A 17,965-nucleotide genomic window follows, 5' to 3' on the forward strand; every position below is an offset into this window, starting at 1 on the left:
TGTAAATTCAACGAGTTTAATTTTTTAAAATTTAATACTAAAATAAATTATGTTTTTGGTTTTGTTTAATTTAACATAAGTTCGTGTTATTAGAGCCAAATAACACGGACGAAAATGTGATGGAGTAGCTCATAGAAAAACTAAATCTTTTCAGAAAAATAAAAACCTTATTTTGAAAGTCCGTACCGGAAGCGCTATGCCTGCCTAACGTAAATAGCTTTACGTTAGGTTCAAGGCAGAATGACAGCTGAGAGTGTTGTAAAGGTGCAGCATTGCGGTCCGTAACAACACCGACAATTATCCACGCACTTTAAAAACAAGGACCGACAACATTTAAGCCTTTCACGCTCTTTTTCTGCCTCCACCTGGACGTTTCAGAGTGAAACGGAGGACAGCAGCCGTCATTCTTGAGGATATTTATATTCTCCTTCTTTGCCGACAGAGAGAGCGAGAGCAAGAGAGAGAGAGAGAGAGGAAAAAAGATCCGGATGTACCAGCAGTATTGTTTTTTTTCGCATGGCGTAGACACCTATCCTTCAACGGAATATTGTTGATGATTGGAGGGTCGAAGGAGGCCCTCGGGTCGACAGCTAACACCATTAACGTTAACTTCTCCTCGATAGACACCTCTTGAAGGATTAATTAATGAAATGATTGTGCAATCATATTGAGGAAGAAGGTTTTATATCCTGTCTTGACTACCTCAGTGTTGTGACTGGAGAAAGAGAGAGACAGTAGAAGTCAGCAGGAATAATACATTGTGTCTGTCTCCTGCCATAAACCCCACAGAGGACGCTTTTCTTCTACAAACACCGAGGAGGAAAGAGGGGGCATTTGCTGTGTGAGAGCGGGGTGTATGAACGTGTGAGCACCAGAAAAAACCTCCAGGATGTCGGGCAGCACTTCAGCGGACATGGTGAGATAAATGACTGGATGTCAGTTCTGTATCATATAAAGCCAATAATTTCCACTGGGGTTCTTGACTCTAAAAGCGCAACACAGAAGCATAGCTCATGGCTCTGGTTTTATTACTGTGATTTCCAACTGCACTTCCTTGTTAGGCTCAAAGTTTGAGTTAGTCATGTTTTACTTAGTTCCTTATAAACGAAACATAACTTTTGCAACTTGACCAATGGGGAAGGAATACTGTGGCTATTCCTAATAACAACAGCTACCCGGTACAGTTTAAAGAAGCCATTGATTCTACTTGTAAGGCACTCCACAAGTCTCCTGTTCTTTTATTTATGATGTTGAAACAGACCTTTGGTTGGACTTTATCCTGTCATAAAAGGTTACAGGATGCACAAGTTTATATTAAAAAAATATACAGTTCCTCAAACTACTGGGTTTTACTTCTGTGTTTAAAACAGCTGCAAATAGAATATACAGTGCCTTCTGAAAGTAGTTATACTTCTTTATTTTTTCTCATTTCCTGACATTAAAACCTCAAACTTCTCTGTATTTTGTCTAGATTTTATATGGTAGGTCAAAGCAAAAATAGTGGAAAAGTTGAAGGAAAATTATACAAGCATTAAAATCCACCTTTAAATTTTGATTATTATGTTATTATATCATTTAAAACAGTCAATTGCATCTGATTGCTGCAGAGATCATATATTTAGTCACAATAGAGCTCACTTTGTGTGTAATTTAATTGCCCTATATATATAGTTGTTTTGTGAAGGCCCAATCTGACTTTTAGGGAACATTAGTATGAAGTTGTGGCAAAGTTTAAAACCGAGTTAAGTTTGAGACCTTTAATTGGAATAAACAGCCAAAAGGCCCATGGTCGTTCTGGAGGGGCTGCAGAGGTTCACAGCTTGTGTGGGAGAATTTGTTGAAAGGACTACTAGTTGTAGACGCCACAAATCTGGCAGGAAAAAAATTACAGTTGAAATAAATCCATAAGCCCTGTTTGTAGTTTACCACAATGTAGGTGAACCATCAAACATGTGGAAGAATGTGGTGCAGTCAGACGAGAACAAGACTGACCTTTTTGGATTCCATGGAACAGACTGTTTGTGTAGGAAAAGCTAACAGTGATCATTACCCTACATACACCGGGGATTGTAGTGTCATGCTGCGGGGATGCTTTTCTGATCACTTGATTGGGTATAAATCTGGCCATTTTCATGAGTTTGAGTGGTCCATTCAAAGTCCAGAGAAAGTCCAACTTAGAATATCTGGTAATACTTGAAAATTGAAGTTCATAAATGCTCTCTAAACAATATGAGTGAATTTGAGTTATGTTGCAGCCAAAATGGGCAAAAATCTTTACTTTTCTGTCGGTTTCTGAACAAAACATTTACAGAAGTACCTTGAGACTTGCAGCTGTAGTGCAAAACAGTTCTAGTAGGGATGCAGAGGGGCTGAAAACAAATGTATGCCACACTATTCAAATTTTAACATTTCAGAATTTTCCTTCCAGTTCAGATCTGTTGAGTTCTAGATAAACATTGTGTTCATCTATTGCATACACTTCCTCATAAAATGCCTTGTTGTTTGTGTTTATGCTGTGGAAAGGTTCAAGGAACATGAACATTTATGCAAGATCTGTGAGTTATGAACTGTTCGACTCCTAAAGTCGCTGCTTTTTAACTTATGTTGTAATGGTTTATCTTGGACATTTTCCTATGTTTTATTGGGTAAATGATTAATTGAGAAAGATAGATAAGTGACTTTTTGAAAAGGGCAGCATTACTTTGAGGATTATGACAGTGACATCTCTGCTACATCAGAAAAACAAGGTAATGTTTACCAGATAAGTTAAATAAAAGTATAACAAATTCCCTAAAAACAAATGAAGTAGTATTATTTGTGGCATTGGTATCACAAAATGGAATGCATAGTAAAATTTAATGAACACTTTCAGAAGTTTTCCTCAGTGAGTCACATCAAACATGTTCAGTCACTTTATTTCAGATTCCAGTATCCAAAGAACTGTTGTTCAGAAGAGCTCATATGTTGAAATTCAGTGACATAAAATATGCTGTCAGGTTGTTTTAGTGGAAGAATTATTTTTCTCTGCGTGCTAACTATTAAAAGATATATACCTGTTCAGTTTTTTCCCAATTGTACTACAATGAGCTTTAACATTTCAAATGCCAATGGAGATCTGTGGAATCTGAAATAAACTTCTATGACTTTTCTCTTAGCATTGCAAGATACAGTATAATGTTTATTCATGGAGAAAATATGCACGTCCAGTCCACATAGCATTGACCTTTTTACTCCCGTCATACAGACAAACAATTGCTTCTCTAATCATGGCTGTCATCTCTTCACCTTGACATTGTGTTAAAGAATGCAGCACTGGGTTTCAGTTCAGCTTGTTTTTTCACGTTTTTATTTTTCACACATCTCTTCCACGTCATGGCCTAGTTTTTATTAAATAAATGTAACATTTAGTCTCAGAAGAGATTAACCTTCAGATGTCTTGAGGCTGTTTTTCTCCCCTTACTTTTGAATCTTAGCTGCCATGTCACAACTTAGATGTAGTGATGTTGTGCTGAGTTACATGGTGACCTCTTCAGACCATGGTCATCATCATCTGACCTAAGAAGACTCTTCAGACGCTTAATGTCCATCTTCATGTGACATATCAACTTGTGTCACACCAGCTCTCCAACAGTGGTTGGTTTTATGAGCTCTCATCATAAAGATTTATGCCAGGCTCACATGTGTAAGAAATGCACCAGATTACAGTCATAAAATGCATCCAGCTGGATTAAGGTAAACTAATTCCAATCTGGGAATTGCATGTCTGTCATCTTTGCTCCTAGCAGACGTTTGGCACTAAGAATACTGCCAGGTCTATGTTTAGAAAGGATAAACTGTGTAATGTGCCCCTATGTCAAGATCAGCTATCCCAGCTGTGCATGTGTTGTTGCCCGTCCACACTCAGCTGACCGCCCCCACATCCCTCCCACCACCTCCCACTGAACAGCAGGTTCATTTTGTCGCCATATCCGAGAGCTGACCTCGGCGTATGCATGGTCCACTCGGTGCAAAGGCATCTAATAGCAAAGCATGTGGAATTTCCACAGATTATGAGCTGAATCTTTCATTTTCTGATCCGTCCTGACTGACGGTCTAATCCGAACGACTCCACAAGAACATTATTAGAAGGTTCTGTTTTGTGCTCTGTGGAAAAGTATAGGATTTCATCAGAGTATTTCCAGTTGAGATTGGAGAAATATTTGCTTTATCAATTTTTCAAGTCTAGTCCCTGTGAGCCACTGTCCCATTAGGTAATTTTTTTTTCTCATGTCTCAAGCAATTTAGCTGAACTTACCTGAGTCCTACTAGTGGCTTTATTATTTCATTCAAGTGTGATAAGGCAGAGACGCAGTGTGTGTTTCGTGCGTCCATCAATCCCTTCCCAACCACTGTAGAAATAAAAGCCTAACATTCATAGAAAACGTTACTGTTGAATTTGTGAAGATTTGTGGCATAAGAAATCTACTTATTTTAAAAGATGTGCATATGGTGGCTGTATTATTCTTCTATTTATCAACAGTTAGGTGGTGACCAGGAGAGGAGCTTTGAGTTTGAGCCTCTAGTGTGTCATTAAACATCACTCTAAATCTCTTACCAGCTGGTTTTACAGCTCTAGCTTGGATTTTAGTCTGAGATTTTCTCCTCTAAGGGGAAGTATCACATTATTATTATGTAATTTGACATCAACACCCAGAGTAAAGTTCATTTACTTGGTGGTAAATTCCAGAGTTAACTAGCTTCCTAGTTTCAAACATTGTTTATAATAGGTTTTATTCACCCCAGGTCATCCTGTACCTGGTTTGTGCTGTTAATAAGCCCAAGGCAGAAACATAAAGGTCAAGTTCTGCACATAAGTAAGACATTTAAGGCTTCCTAATCTCCAGAACAATTACTTCCCTCCATGGTGGAGCTCTGTCTATACATCAAATGAGCTCCTTGTGTTCCCCAAGGAAACTTAGGCAAATATCAGCTATCAGAATCTCACTGATCCTGTGCAGCTGAAATCGGCAGCAGATGCACATTCTCTTTCAATTTCCTCCAGCTCCCTTAGTCAGTAGAAAAACCCGGTAGTATACACATTCTTAGAAAGACTCTATGGAGTAGGAGTTAGAGTAGGAGGAGAGGAGACTGCTGGTGCCAAACACTGTGGGTGAATGAATCTGAGAGAAAGAAAAGAAGAAGGAACAGTCATTTCCCTCAAGAATGGAGGATGGGTTCCAACGGAGTGAAAAGAGGGAGGGGTGAAAGGATACAAAAACTGTGAAGAATAAGAGGAGGGGGGAGACATACCCCAGAAGTGCTGACAAGGTCGAAGTGTTCCCCATGGCAACAGGGGGTTGCCTGGACCGCAGGTCTGAAGGCAAGTATGTAGAGGAGGCACTGCAGGTATGTGGCAAGTATGAGAGAAAAGATCAGGGCTAGTGCAGACACATTAGAGGAATAAAGCACCTTTGGTTTGGATAGAACCTGATGAATGAACCAACAGGAGACATGATATCCCACAGTAGACATAAACGCCCACACATGATAATTCCTTTTCCACAATTTGATTTAAACTCATTCAACACATTTACAGTTAAACCCAAATGATTTTTTCCCCTGGCAGATTTAGGTGTACTCCTGTTTTCTGTTGAACTACAACGTTTATTTTGACAGCAAATGACAGCTAAAGCGATGCTAAAAGGGTATGATTTTTGAAAAGACAATTTCTCAGTTTATATTTTCGCAAAAATGGTATGTTGAAAATTATTTATAGCCTTTACAATAAATACTAGAAAAGTATTTATTGGTATAACTAATCAATCTGTTTTTATAATTGCTGACCTGCCTCTTGCATGCTTACATTGGTATTTTGATTATTTTCGTAATGACCTCTAAGTATTTGTAGTTGGAAGGCCGCCTTGCCATCCCGTTAATATTTTATTTCCTGCTCAGTCTCTCTGTCAGATTCAACTTTAAAAAAGTTATTAGTTCTTGTAAGAAAAAACTTATTGGTAAAATTCAAATTTTACCATAAATATGTCAAGGATAAGAAGGATGTTGGGGTTACTGCAAAACATGCTTCTGTTTATCTTAAATTCGATGAAGAAGTTGTCAACCACAAAACCAGAGTAAAAGAGCAACATGATATTTATTTAGGGACTGTATCAAACAAAAGAGAAGCCAATATTGCCCACAGTAACAACAGCTAAGTTGACACAATAACACAACATCAACAGCTCTGCAGACAGGTATATTTATTTCTTAATGCAGCGCTCCCTGTGGACATATTTAATTTTTTTTCATAAGATCAACAAGCAGTTGCAGCATTCCAGAACTTTATTTTCAGCCTTGGGTACAGATGTTAGCACAATATTCTCTGAACCAGTGTTATAAAAGTTTTAATTAAAAAAAAAAAAGTTGTCAAATGTCAAAACCTGTGACTCCAAATCTGCCGATTATTACATATTTGAAGTTTGACATTGGAAAGACTGTTGCCTTGAGTTTGAGGGGCTAAAATGTTCTGTCGTACCTCCTGGTCTGAATGAGTCAGGGCTGTCAGTGTCACCACCAACACAAATTAACATGTTCTCACCACTGCCCAAATGACAGTGTCTGACTACTACCCACTGAGTGTGCAAAGACTGAGAGCCAAAACGCTTTACATCCTTTTATTGATCATGCCTCAGTCACTTCAGTGAAAACCTACTTCAATAGAGGTTTGTCATTTTGACAGCAGACTTGTTTTTTAATAATTTTTTGTTTCTAATCTAATTCTTTTAATGTTTGGCAAATTAAGTTTGTTCTTTTTAACTCTGCCAACAAAGCTCACAAAATAAAGGTCTTTTTCTTGTAGACCAATGAGTTGCATTCTTTGCAGTCGTGATAAAGTTTGGACACACTAAGGCAGCGTGTTTACTGATTTTTGAACATATTGAAGTTTAATTAAATAGCATTAGACAATTTAAGTAATGTATAGCCAAGTGAGTTTTGTATTGTAAAAAAAAGCTGACAATAAATAAGCAAAGAGACCCTTGTCTTTATTTTTTACTCCTTCTTAAAATGGTTAAAAATACCCACTGAGATCAAATCTCTGTGACATTCATATGAGGAGAACGTCATTACTCAGCATTTTGAATTAGGTTTGCTTCAAAAGTTTGATGTGCTCTTGACTGCTGAAGTAAGTGTGAACATCTTCATGAGATGCAAAGAGCTATCTGGTTCCTTCAGAAAGAAGATTAAAGGGTTCAAAGATGTTGAAATCACCCTTTCCCTGCCCAGAAATTAATCTGGCTATGGAGGAAATTCAACAAATTGGCAACATGCACAGTTCTAACCATCCAAACAACTTCAATCTGCCAGCAGACCGCATGGCACTAAAATAAGTGTTGGGGGAAAAAAAGACTCAAACGTCGTCATGGGACCTATAGCAGGCTCCTGCTGCTGATGTGAAAATGCACGCCTGAATAATCAGAAAGAGACTGCACCAATCTATTTCATGGTATGTGCACGAGAAAAACACTTATGCTTTCAAAGAATTAGATAAAGACTAGGCTAAAATCAGCCCGAGAGAAGATGGAACTTCTTGACTAATGTTCTTGACGAATCTGAAATTGAAATATTTGGACAGCACAAAAGAGGACATGTAAGCCAAACACTGCATTCAATGAACATCACTTCATATCCACATGAAGCACTGGGCTAGAAGTGTCAAGGTTTTGAGATCTTTTGCTTCAGCAGGAAAAGGGCAGTTCATCATTATAGAGTCCACCATGGCATATAAAGGAGAGTGCTTTTGGAAATTGTGAGGTCATCTCTAAAGAAATAATTTAGCACAAGTATAACTTGACCCTGCAACCTGAAAGTGATTCAAAACATAACAGTAAATCCACCAAGAACTGGCTTGAAATTAGAAATGGAAAGTCTTGGTCTGAGTAAAAGACTAGATTTTGACCTCAATGAGATTATTTGGAGTGACTTAAAACGGGCTGTAGATACAAGAAAACTCTAAAACATCTCACAGCTGAGAGTGACGAGTGGGGCAAACTGTCATCAGATAGAAATCAGAGACTGGCCGATGGCTACAAGAAGGTTTTCACTAATGTTATTTTAGCTTAGCTAATCTTTTCCTTCAGGGAAAGGTTATGGTGTTGGCAGGGTTCTATGAAATCATTTTATTTTCCTAAGATGTCTAAAAACTAAGATTAAACCTTGATAACATTGAACATTTCTGGATAAGGCTCTGAATATTGTGTAAACTTTTTCACGTTGTAAAATGAATCACGTGACCTGAAATAATCTTAATAAGTTACATCTGTTTCCACTTGTCAGCATGATTTTCTGTTTTCTGTTAATTTTTTGTGGTTTTAGCTTTAAACTTAGTGTAAACTTTTACTTGGAAATAGCTTAATGCACTCTAAATCTATTGCGCATGACACATAACTATCGATTAGTATCATTGTGAGGCTGGAAGGTTCTCTGTGTGTGGTTCACAGTCTATTCCCACATTGACCCCCCCAAGCTAAACAGACACACACAAAGAGGCCAGAGGTCAGGGTCAGAGGTGAACAGTGTGTTGGTCTCTGCTGACAGAACAATGGGACGGGGAATCCTTGCTGCTGAAAACAGCTCTCCGTGTCCTGAATGGCAACTTCAGCTTAACTCAGCATGTGCGACACAGAGCAGCCAGAGATAGAGAGAGGTCTTCAGCCTTGGGACGACGTTTCTAACCGGACTTTGATTGACACATTTAAAGACGGATGGGGGTTGGAGATCCACAGAGTCACGAGAGTGCCAGTTGGACGAAGCATGTTTTTGGATGTGCTTGTATTGCTGATGCCATGTGTTGGCAGTCTGAGTCACCCATCAGGATTACGTCATGCTGCCCTGGTGGCGCAGCTGATATATCGACTCTGACACTGTCACATGTAGACCTCACAGAGCCACGGATAGTCTTGTTGGCAGCTCTGAAGGGGCAGGAGTTGGGCTGATTCATATTCATTAAAAATGTGTTAGAAAATTTGTGACATGTTGTTGAAACGCTGACAGATGGGGCCAGGCAGTAGATAAAACAATAGTTCAACTTCATGGTCGAACAGTAAGGATTTATTTTAATTAATGTGAATGGAAGAACACATCTATGAAATTTTGTCGATATTTTTGGTGGCTGAGGCCGTTCTGCATATTTCCAGGATGATTGAATTACATTAGGTTTTTGTATCGACAGTACCTGGTATTAACAAATCTTTCGTCAGCATATTTGTCAGACTTTTGGAGCGATATACTGTCTAGCAGTCCCTTTTAATTGTTCTGAGTTAATTCAGTCTCATATTGATGTGTCCCCAGCCACCAGCAGGGAGTCTCATGTAGACGCTCTGGTCTATCGACTGCTTTTGGAATAGTTCTTTTGACATATGCTTGCCCTTGTGATGGTCATTTCAGCATGTGCTGCAGCATGTATATCCTGTCTTACCTTCTTCAAGAAAATGAAAGCCATCCTGCAGAGACGTATTATTACATATCTCTCAGTATTATCATTTTTTTTTGTAACATTTCCTATGAAAGAGCTTTGTTTCTCTTAACCTTGTTAACCTTGATTTTTGGTTGATCTAAACTTGTAGCATGAAGGTGAGACACGTTATTTACGATTAAGTGATGCAGTGATCAGAGGTCCAGTTGGGAACCTGGGCATTTCTTTTCCCTGTGACACTCTCCAGGTCATGCCTGCAGGACCCCAAGGCAAAAATATTGGCCTTAATATCTTTGCCAGGGTTGAGGAATATGTTGAATTTAGGGAGAAAAAGCTTTCAAGAGGAAACATCTGGTACTTTTTCTAGAGTCTTCTTCTGATCCCTTTTGACAGTTTATTTACCTGGTATGTACTAATGCTTTTTAAATGCAACAGATATAAAATGTGTCACTGTCTGAAAATGATTCGATGCCTTGCGTGTGTAGCCTCCCTAAAAAAACAATGGAGGAGAGAAAAGTGGGACCATAGTTCAGTTTTTATGTCAAAGATTTTAGAGTTCGAACGTGACATACATGAGTGGGAGTGGGTGTGAGTAATATACAGGCGTTCTCTAACACGCCCACTCCTGCTTACTAAACCCTTTAGGCTTGCAGCCTGTTCTGATCTGCCTGTGTGTATGTGTGTATGTGTTTTGTCCACACAATTATGCATGTTCATATTTGCATGAAAACACAGCCAAAGCACAACCTGTCCTTCCTGTTGAGCGTGACGTGTTTGCTGTCGGCATCGCCGGCTGTGGAAACACCCACACTGGTTCGTTGTTGCGCCACGTCGTTGTACAAGCTGAGCTGCATCCAAGAGTTTGGATGGAACAAGCCTGGAAAAGTGTCATTTTCCTAGATCTGGATAAGTATGGGTCGACAAAATAAATATATACATGCATTTCCAGACACTTCATTCCACATTTTTTCATCCTGTGTGAAGGCCAACTACCCTTCTTTTGTTTCCTGAGGTTAAAAAGTCCAGGTGCCTTCTACTTAAGCACTTATGATTGCCTAGTCCTGGATGACTCAGATTCTGCATCAGCATACAGTACAGACCAAAAGTTTGGACACACCTTCTAATTCAATGGGTTTTCTTTATTTTCATGACTATTTATAAGGCAAGAAATCCCACTTATTAACCTGACAGGGCACACCTATGAAGTGAAAACCATTTCAGGTGACTACCTCTTGAAGCTCATCAAGAAAATGCAGAGTGTGTGCAAAGCAGTAATCACAGCAAAAGGTTGCTACTTTGAAGAAACTAGAATATAAGGGGTATTTTCAGTTGTTTTACACTTTTTTGCTTGGTGCATATTTCCACATGTGTTATTCATAGTTTTGATGCCTTCAGTGTGAATCTACAATGTCAATAGTCATGAAAATAAAGGAAACTCATTGAATTAAAAGGTGTGTCCAAACTTTTGGTCTGTACTGTATATCCTTGCATCATAGATTTTGAAATGGAACTGATCTAAACTAGTTCAGATACCAAATAAGCTGTGAAATAACCTTTTAATTCGCAATGCCAAATCAATTTTATTGTTGCTTTTTCATGGTTTGGGATATATATGTAGCTAATAAAACCTGCAAACTAAACAAAACATTTGTGCTTAAATGTCCAAAATGTGACATAAACAAAACAAAAAATCAAAACATTTGAAATCAGTTGCAATTTCACAGTTGTTGTGGAACCCTGATGTAAGGGACCATATGTTTCTCTGCTCCTGTAACTGTAACATTTGATCCTTGTTAAATTGAAAATACCTAAAAATATATTACATGTGTAATTTATCTCCTCAAGTACTGTCCTAGTTATGGTCCATAAACAGGAAAAATAAAATGAGCAAACTGGGAGTTTCATTGGAAAACGATGGCAAAAAGTTTATTAGTCAAGAAAATTGTTTTTGGAGATGATTTGAAATGATGATTGATACTTGGATTTGAAAGTAAAAAGGGGAAACGAAACTGGACTTGTGAAAAGGTCACAAAGTGACATGTTTAAAAATAATCATGACTAAAACAATACAATAATGTTCTGTGCATGTTGATTGGGGCAGGATTGCAATTAGTTTTTTTTCTATTTGCATGCAAGTGAGTTAAAATTATTACAGCTTTAAAACTACATTTAAAGTAGATGTAGTAGAAGTAGAACTTTAAATGTTGTTTTAAAGCTGTAATCATCTGAATGTTTATGCAAAATACACAAATGAACAATTTTGATTACTGAACAGAGAACAGTCCTTGTGTGTGTGTGTGGAGGAAAAGTAGAGGATGGGAAAGGGTTGGTGTGCTACCAGCTCAATAAAAGGGGCCTTTCAGCTGCACTGGAAACAATTTCCAGCTGAGGGGACATTTTTATTAAAGCTCTTCTCTGCTTGCACACGCTGTGAGTGTGTGTTTTGCGTCAGAACAGCCAGCAAGCATGAATCAAATGTCCCTTTCGGACCGTTTTTTGGTACAAGTTGCTACTTCTAAATTGGTACTTAAAATATGTCTTGAAATTTGAACGTTCTGTACTTGTGTAATGACACAAGTAGAAGGACTCAGAAACAGGACAGACGTAAATTATAAAAACATTCAAGTTATGGTCAAGCATAACTGACCTACCACATGTCACCAATAGCCTTTCTTTACCTTGATTGTTACTCTGCTGCATTTGTCAGTCATGAAAATTGTTTTTTAATGCACAAAAAAACAAAAACAGCGAAGCTACAATGTAAAGCAAAACTTGGACAGACTTTTACTGCTGTTTTGGTGAACAAGTACATCTAAAAAAAATTGAATATTGTATAAATGTGCAGTGGGGTTTAGCGATTTGAAATGCAGCACATGAAAAATCAAGCTTTCTATATGGTGTCAGTATGAAGTATTTTTTCCAAAGGCATAACATTTTCTGTAGTAATTACATTGTTTTCTTAAGACTTAAAGCTTGTCTAAGCTGGTGTCTTATGTTAATGTTAAATTGACTAACATTCATCCAAAGTCATTTTTGTCTCTGTGTTGGTTTGCAATCTGATTTTATTTAGTTGTGTCTGAGTAAAAAGGGTTTGGATACAAATTCACAAATGTATTCTGATTTGTTATTTCTGAAGTAAAACTAAACCTTACTTATCTGCTATTTTTTGTTGGTCTGTTGCATAAAATCCCAGTTGTGACATATGCTAAGTATGTCACAGAAAACTTTGTGGTCCTGTGACAAAATGTGACAAGGAATATGAATAATTTCACCAGGCACTGTGAGGCGCAAATCACTAATCTTGAAGAAACTCTTTTTTTTACACGTGAGTTTGAGGGTATTACACTAAATTGAATCAGATAATTTCAGTTTATTCTCCTGCTTTCATCCAACTTCAGTGTTTCTGCTCCATTTTGGCTTCCTGGTGTGACACATTTTGATTTTAGGACATTCACACAAAGATTTTGGTAAACACAGTAGGAATAGAGAAACTGAGGTCACAGAAGAGTTGAAGAGAGTTTAGAGCAGAGGGAGTTTCTCTCTCTCTCTCTCTCTCTCTCTCTCTCTCTCTCTCTGTGTGTGTGTGTGTGCCCGCTTGTGTGTGTTGAAGAGCAGGGTACATGGACAGAGGGTATATTTGGCCTTCATGCTGTCTTGCACAAATTTGTCATTGCATGTGGGATGCTATGGAGCACTTTGACTATGAATATCTGTAATGATCCCGACAGATATCCCGACAGGGCTTTTTTCTGTGTGTGCGTGTGTGGGGGGGTGCATGCGCGTGTGGGGGCGCGCGGGGTGTGTGTGTGTGTTCCTCCTTATCTGAACTAGCTTTCTGTAATGAAGCAGCGGACCTTGGACTACAATGATTGAGGGCTTTTAAACTGTCCGTGTTTTTCATTTTCTTGTAATGAGGAACAGTTGTAAAGGGAAGCAGCAGAATGTTAGCTTAGGCTGGAGACTTAAACCACTGAGATAAGTGATAGATCTGATTTAGCCTAATATTAAGTTACAACAGCTTTCCATGGTTTTAGAATTGGTACTCTAGGCCATGTATGCTGTGGGTGTGTAAAATTAGCACATTTTACCCAACCTTGGTGACAGTGCATTGCAGAAGTATTTACATTTTTATTCCATTACAACTATAATGTATTTTATTTCAAGTTTATTGGTTAAACCCACACAAAGTACTTTCAAATAAGATTATATGCAACCAGCTGCCTTCAGAATTCACCTAATTAGCAGATAGTGAGATAATTTAATCTCTGTATTAATACTGTGGTTCTGTGGCAGCCTCAGATGTTTGTTAGAGAACAGGAGACAGGTCAGAGATAAAGATATAGAGAAGTTTAAAGCAGAGTTAGATAAAAAAAAAATCAATATCCCAAGCTTTAAGTAACTTACAAAGCCCAGTTCAAATCATCATTAATATGGAAAGAGCACGGTACAGCTGCAAACCTTCAAAGACATTTCTGCATATAACTTGTATTCATTTTCTTATGTTTACAGTACTGAGTGCAACATTATTGCATATTTTTTAAATGCCTCAGTTATCACCAAGTAAAAGACAGCTTCCCCATGCTGGACACAACCTGGCTGGTCGATTTGTTTATTTGAGAGTCCATGCACAGAACATGCATTGTACCAGATTTAGCTCCAGGCTAATTTCATCCTGTATGTTTCCATACTTTTAGCTGCCTTGTAATGGAACACCACCACAGAGCTTGACTGCTCTGCTCCCCCTTTCATCACTGCTCTGATTCTTCCTGTTGTTGCTTCGTTATCTAGAAGCCTCTACTGTAACCACACAGAGCTTCCCTTTTCCTGTTGTGTACAATACATGATTACCAGAAACTCAAAACCAATTGGGAACTCTTAAAGGTTTATGTTAAGATACCCTGGACACACTAAACCTCAGCCTATAAACATTCCTGTTTTCCATGTTTTATGCAAACATAAATGGGGAAGAAACTCCTAATGTCTGTGAAGAATTAGTTTGGCCTGCAGCAAATAAAATACTAAATTGTGTTTTTTAAGGAGTAGCAGCAATGTTTTTTATTTCTTTATCACATTTTCACTGTCTCACATATAATACATCTAATGTTTTCTGTGTCACATATCATCTGCTTTGAGAATTTAGCTATTGTCCTGTGTCAGTGAGATTTTCTGTATAAATAAAGATAAAAATTTGATCTTTCATCTTCTTGAATTTTTTTTCAAACATTATTTAATTCTAATGAAAAAAATTGGATCACTACAACAAAGATTTGAGCAAAAATATTTTCTTTCTTGGTGTTTTCCTTTTAACTTTCTCAAGATTAAGAAGTTTATATACATTTCCTTGCTATTTCCTTTTTAAAATGTCGAACTTTTGAGAAACATTAACACCATCCTTCCACAAGCCTCACAATAGTTTGGTTGAATTTTGGGTGATAGGCCACTTTGCTCGTTCACAAATTTGCACACAACTTTTCCGTAGAACTAAGATAAAGCTTTGTGATTTTCCACTCGCAAACATTGACTTTGTTGTCCTTAAGCCACTTATTTGCTAATTTGACAATTTGCTAGTGACTCATATGTGCCTTGAATTTAATTTCCTGCCTTATGACAGATTTCACTCCAGTATTTCAACATAATGTTTTCTCGTGATACCATCTATTTTATTCATTGGAAGTGCACTAGTCCCTCCTGCATCCATGTAACAATGGTAATCTTTGCCTAGGAGTTTCGTTTTAGATTAATCAGACCACAGCAAGTGCCAGCAAGATCTTTGGTCCTGTGGGCATTTACAGACAACGATCTGTTTTTTTCTTCTTGCTCTTAAAGTCCTTTCAGCCTGTATCACTAAAGGAATTTCACTGTGAATAATAACTTTTTAAAATGCTCCTGTTCTTAGTTGACTTGCACTTTTGGATAAATTTTACCCACCCAATGATAACTTGGACTTGTGGAGGTTCAAATTTTTCTTCCTGATATCTTAGCTTTTTCATGATGTCACACCAGGAAGCATTCACAGACGTTCTTCTTCTCACGTGACATCATCATCCTTTGGATTTTCCAAATTATTGAAATACTGTAATGTTTGAAATCTGAGAGTCAAAAAAATATTTTTTTAACATATTCATTTTTAACATGTTCAAATCTGTCTTTTACTGATTTGAAAACATCACTAAACATTAAGCTTAATCACCATGAGGAACAAGTTAGCTGGCCTGAAAAACCCCTTAGAGTAAATGTTAGGGATAATGATATTACTAAAAAATACTCTTTGGGCAGCAGGTGCCTAAGTAGAGCAAAGGTATGTTGCAGTTAAATATTTCCATGTGTTCAGAGGAATGTTCAGCTCACATGAAGCACATTGAAACGGTCAAGATGATCAGGCGGATACCAGCCACAAGCTAACGTCCGGGCTGAACCAGACACAGTCACATTTTATAATTTCTTTCATTGTTTTTTACCAGTCTGGTTATAAGATGTTGAAAGACATAGCAAAGTATCAGGTTGAACTTGAAAGAGCAGTAGGCCGTTTGGCTTTCCGCCTCTGCTTATGGTTGAGCTCATGAGTAATAGTCCTGGTTTGTGTCCAGTGCCATCTGGTAAATTCCAGCACTGAGGGCAATTTAGCTTGCCAGTTATCTGTGTGTGGGTGTGTGTGTGTGTGTATTACACACTCTGACATCCAATAATGCTCTCACATGTATACACGCACACACATTTTTTCTTTTCTGCACACACTCATCACGTGAGTTGTGACTGCAGGGCAGTGCTCTTTTCTGAAGGAGAAAGGAAAATGCAGTGTTGTGGATATAACTGCTGTCTTGCAGCCATTCCTGTCCTCATCACAGATGTCTCCTCTGTCGTGTTACTTTGCAAAATTTTGTTAACATAAGACTTAAAGGTGGACTTTTTAGTTTCTAGTTTTAAAATCTATTGAAAACAAGCTTCCTTATAAAAGACTTTCCCCATAAAAATAACTATAAGCTGCAATGTTAACCCTGAGAGAAAAACAGTTCACCTTTGGTAAGGAGATGATCTTGTGCTTTAAAAGAACAACCTAAAAGGTTACAAACAAGCTAATCCTGACAGCGGGGAATTGACTACAGATTGCTGGGGAGAGACCACCTAGGAAAGAGGACACGTGGGGGTTTTTAGAAACGTCGCTGGGAAGAAGGATGGGGCGGTGAGGGGAGAGAAGAGGTCATCCGTTACTGTGCATGGGGATGCTTTACATGACTCCAGGGTTTTCACATAGCAGGGGGGCAGGAAAGCACAGAGGAGGAAGTCACATTGGTGAGACACCCAATGATGGAAGTGAAGGAGAGTAACATGGGGGAGGGAGGGAGCAAATGGTAGGACGAGTGAGAGGAAGGACAGGAGGGCCTTTTATTTAGTGCAATCATCAACCCTCTGTGTGGCCCCTTCACACTGGCAGCATGCTGTTATGTGGGATGGTGGCCTTTGAGTTTGTGTTTTTGCTGGTGGCTGGTTGTCATTATGATGGTTAACTGAACAGACTCAAACAATCAGGTGGAACTTTTGATTATTTTTTTTTTTGAAAACCAAAACAAGAGTTCACTACACTGGTTTCATTAATTTGGAAACTGTCAAACAGCCAACCACAGGAGTAGTTTTAACATTCTCTATATTATTCCTGTAAATGAGAAACTGCCATGATGTTTCTTCAGTATAATGCTAAGGACATTTTCTTCAGTGATTTTTCCCAATCTCCTATCCTTAAATAACACCCTGAAGTGACCAGCAGTAGCTGAAATTTGTACTTCAGACTAGCTATACCTACCTTGACAAAGAAAACAAGGGACTGAAATTAACATTTGCATGAGCTGCAATATGTTATAAATTTATTTTTGTGCAAAAAATAAAAATGCAATTTTACTTGGAAATACCTTCTGAAAATAGCTATGATGTACAGCTGCATGGAAGCAGGAAAACACGATTGAAGAATTACTGATTATTGACTATGATTAACCCAAATAGTCAGACTAGTTTTTTTATATTTACTAAAATGTCCCCACCAATGAGATTTGCCATCAAAGCCACTAATAACATCAATCAAGTTTGATTATTGAAGGCAGTGAAAGGCAATTTAAGTATAATAACTGCCAAAGGTTATATCTTAGTTAGATGGTTCACACATTTCTCATCTTGTTGTTGAGGATAGTTTCTCTTTAAATAGCCTTTTAAGTCTCTGTGCTTCACTCAAAATTGCTGACTTTGTCTTTGTCCATCAGTAACCCTAGCCTTAGTTAGCATTTTATAACTTTGTTTTATAGCCTTTTAAAATGACTTAAAATTCAAATTCTCTTAACCTACAGGTTGCAACATTATCCACTAACATCACCACCATAGATCATTTTTCACAGCAGGAACTCTTGGAGAAAAAGTGATAAATGGGAGGTCAGTGTAAGTGACCATGTAGTTTCAACGTTTTGCAGAAATCCTGATCAGATCCAGATGTGCTTTCTTAGGTCACCTTTCTGACTTCATGGTGAAGCAGGG

At 38.0% G+C, this 17,965-nt stretch overlaps 1 protein-coding gene across 1 annotated transcript in view; it reads left to right on the top strand.

The window, feature by feature from the left end:
- The first annotated feature begins 221 nt into the window (after positions 1-221).
- ubl3a (ubiquitin-like 3a) overlaps positions 222-17,965 on the top strand; it is a 36,517-nt gene continuing 18,773 nt past the window's right edge. The window contains exon 1 of the mRNA XM_032576250.1: positions 222-916. Coding sequence (XP_032432141.1) covers positions 890-916 — 27 coding nt within the window. The 5' untranslated portion in view covers positions 222-889. The remainder of the gene's footprint in view (positions 917-17,965) is intronic.

Source organism: Xiphophorus hellerii, chromosome 11 (assembly GCF_003331165.1).
Source record: "Xiphophorus hellerii strain 12219 chromosome 11, Xiphophorus_hellerii-4.1, whole genome shotgun sequence".
Lineage (NCBI taxonomy): Eukaryota > Metazoa > Chordata > Actinopteri > Cyprinodontiformes > Poeciliidae > Xiphophorus > Xiphophorus hellerii.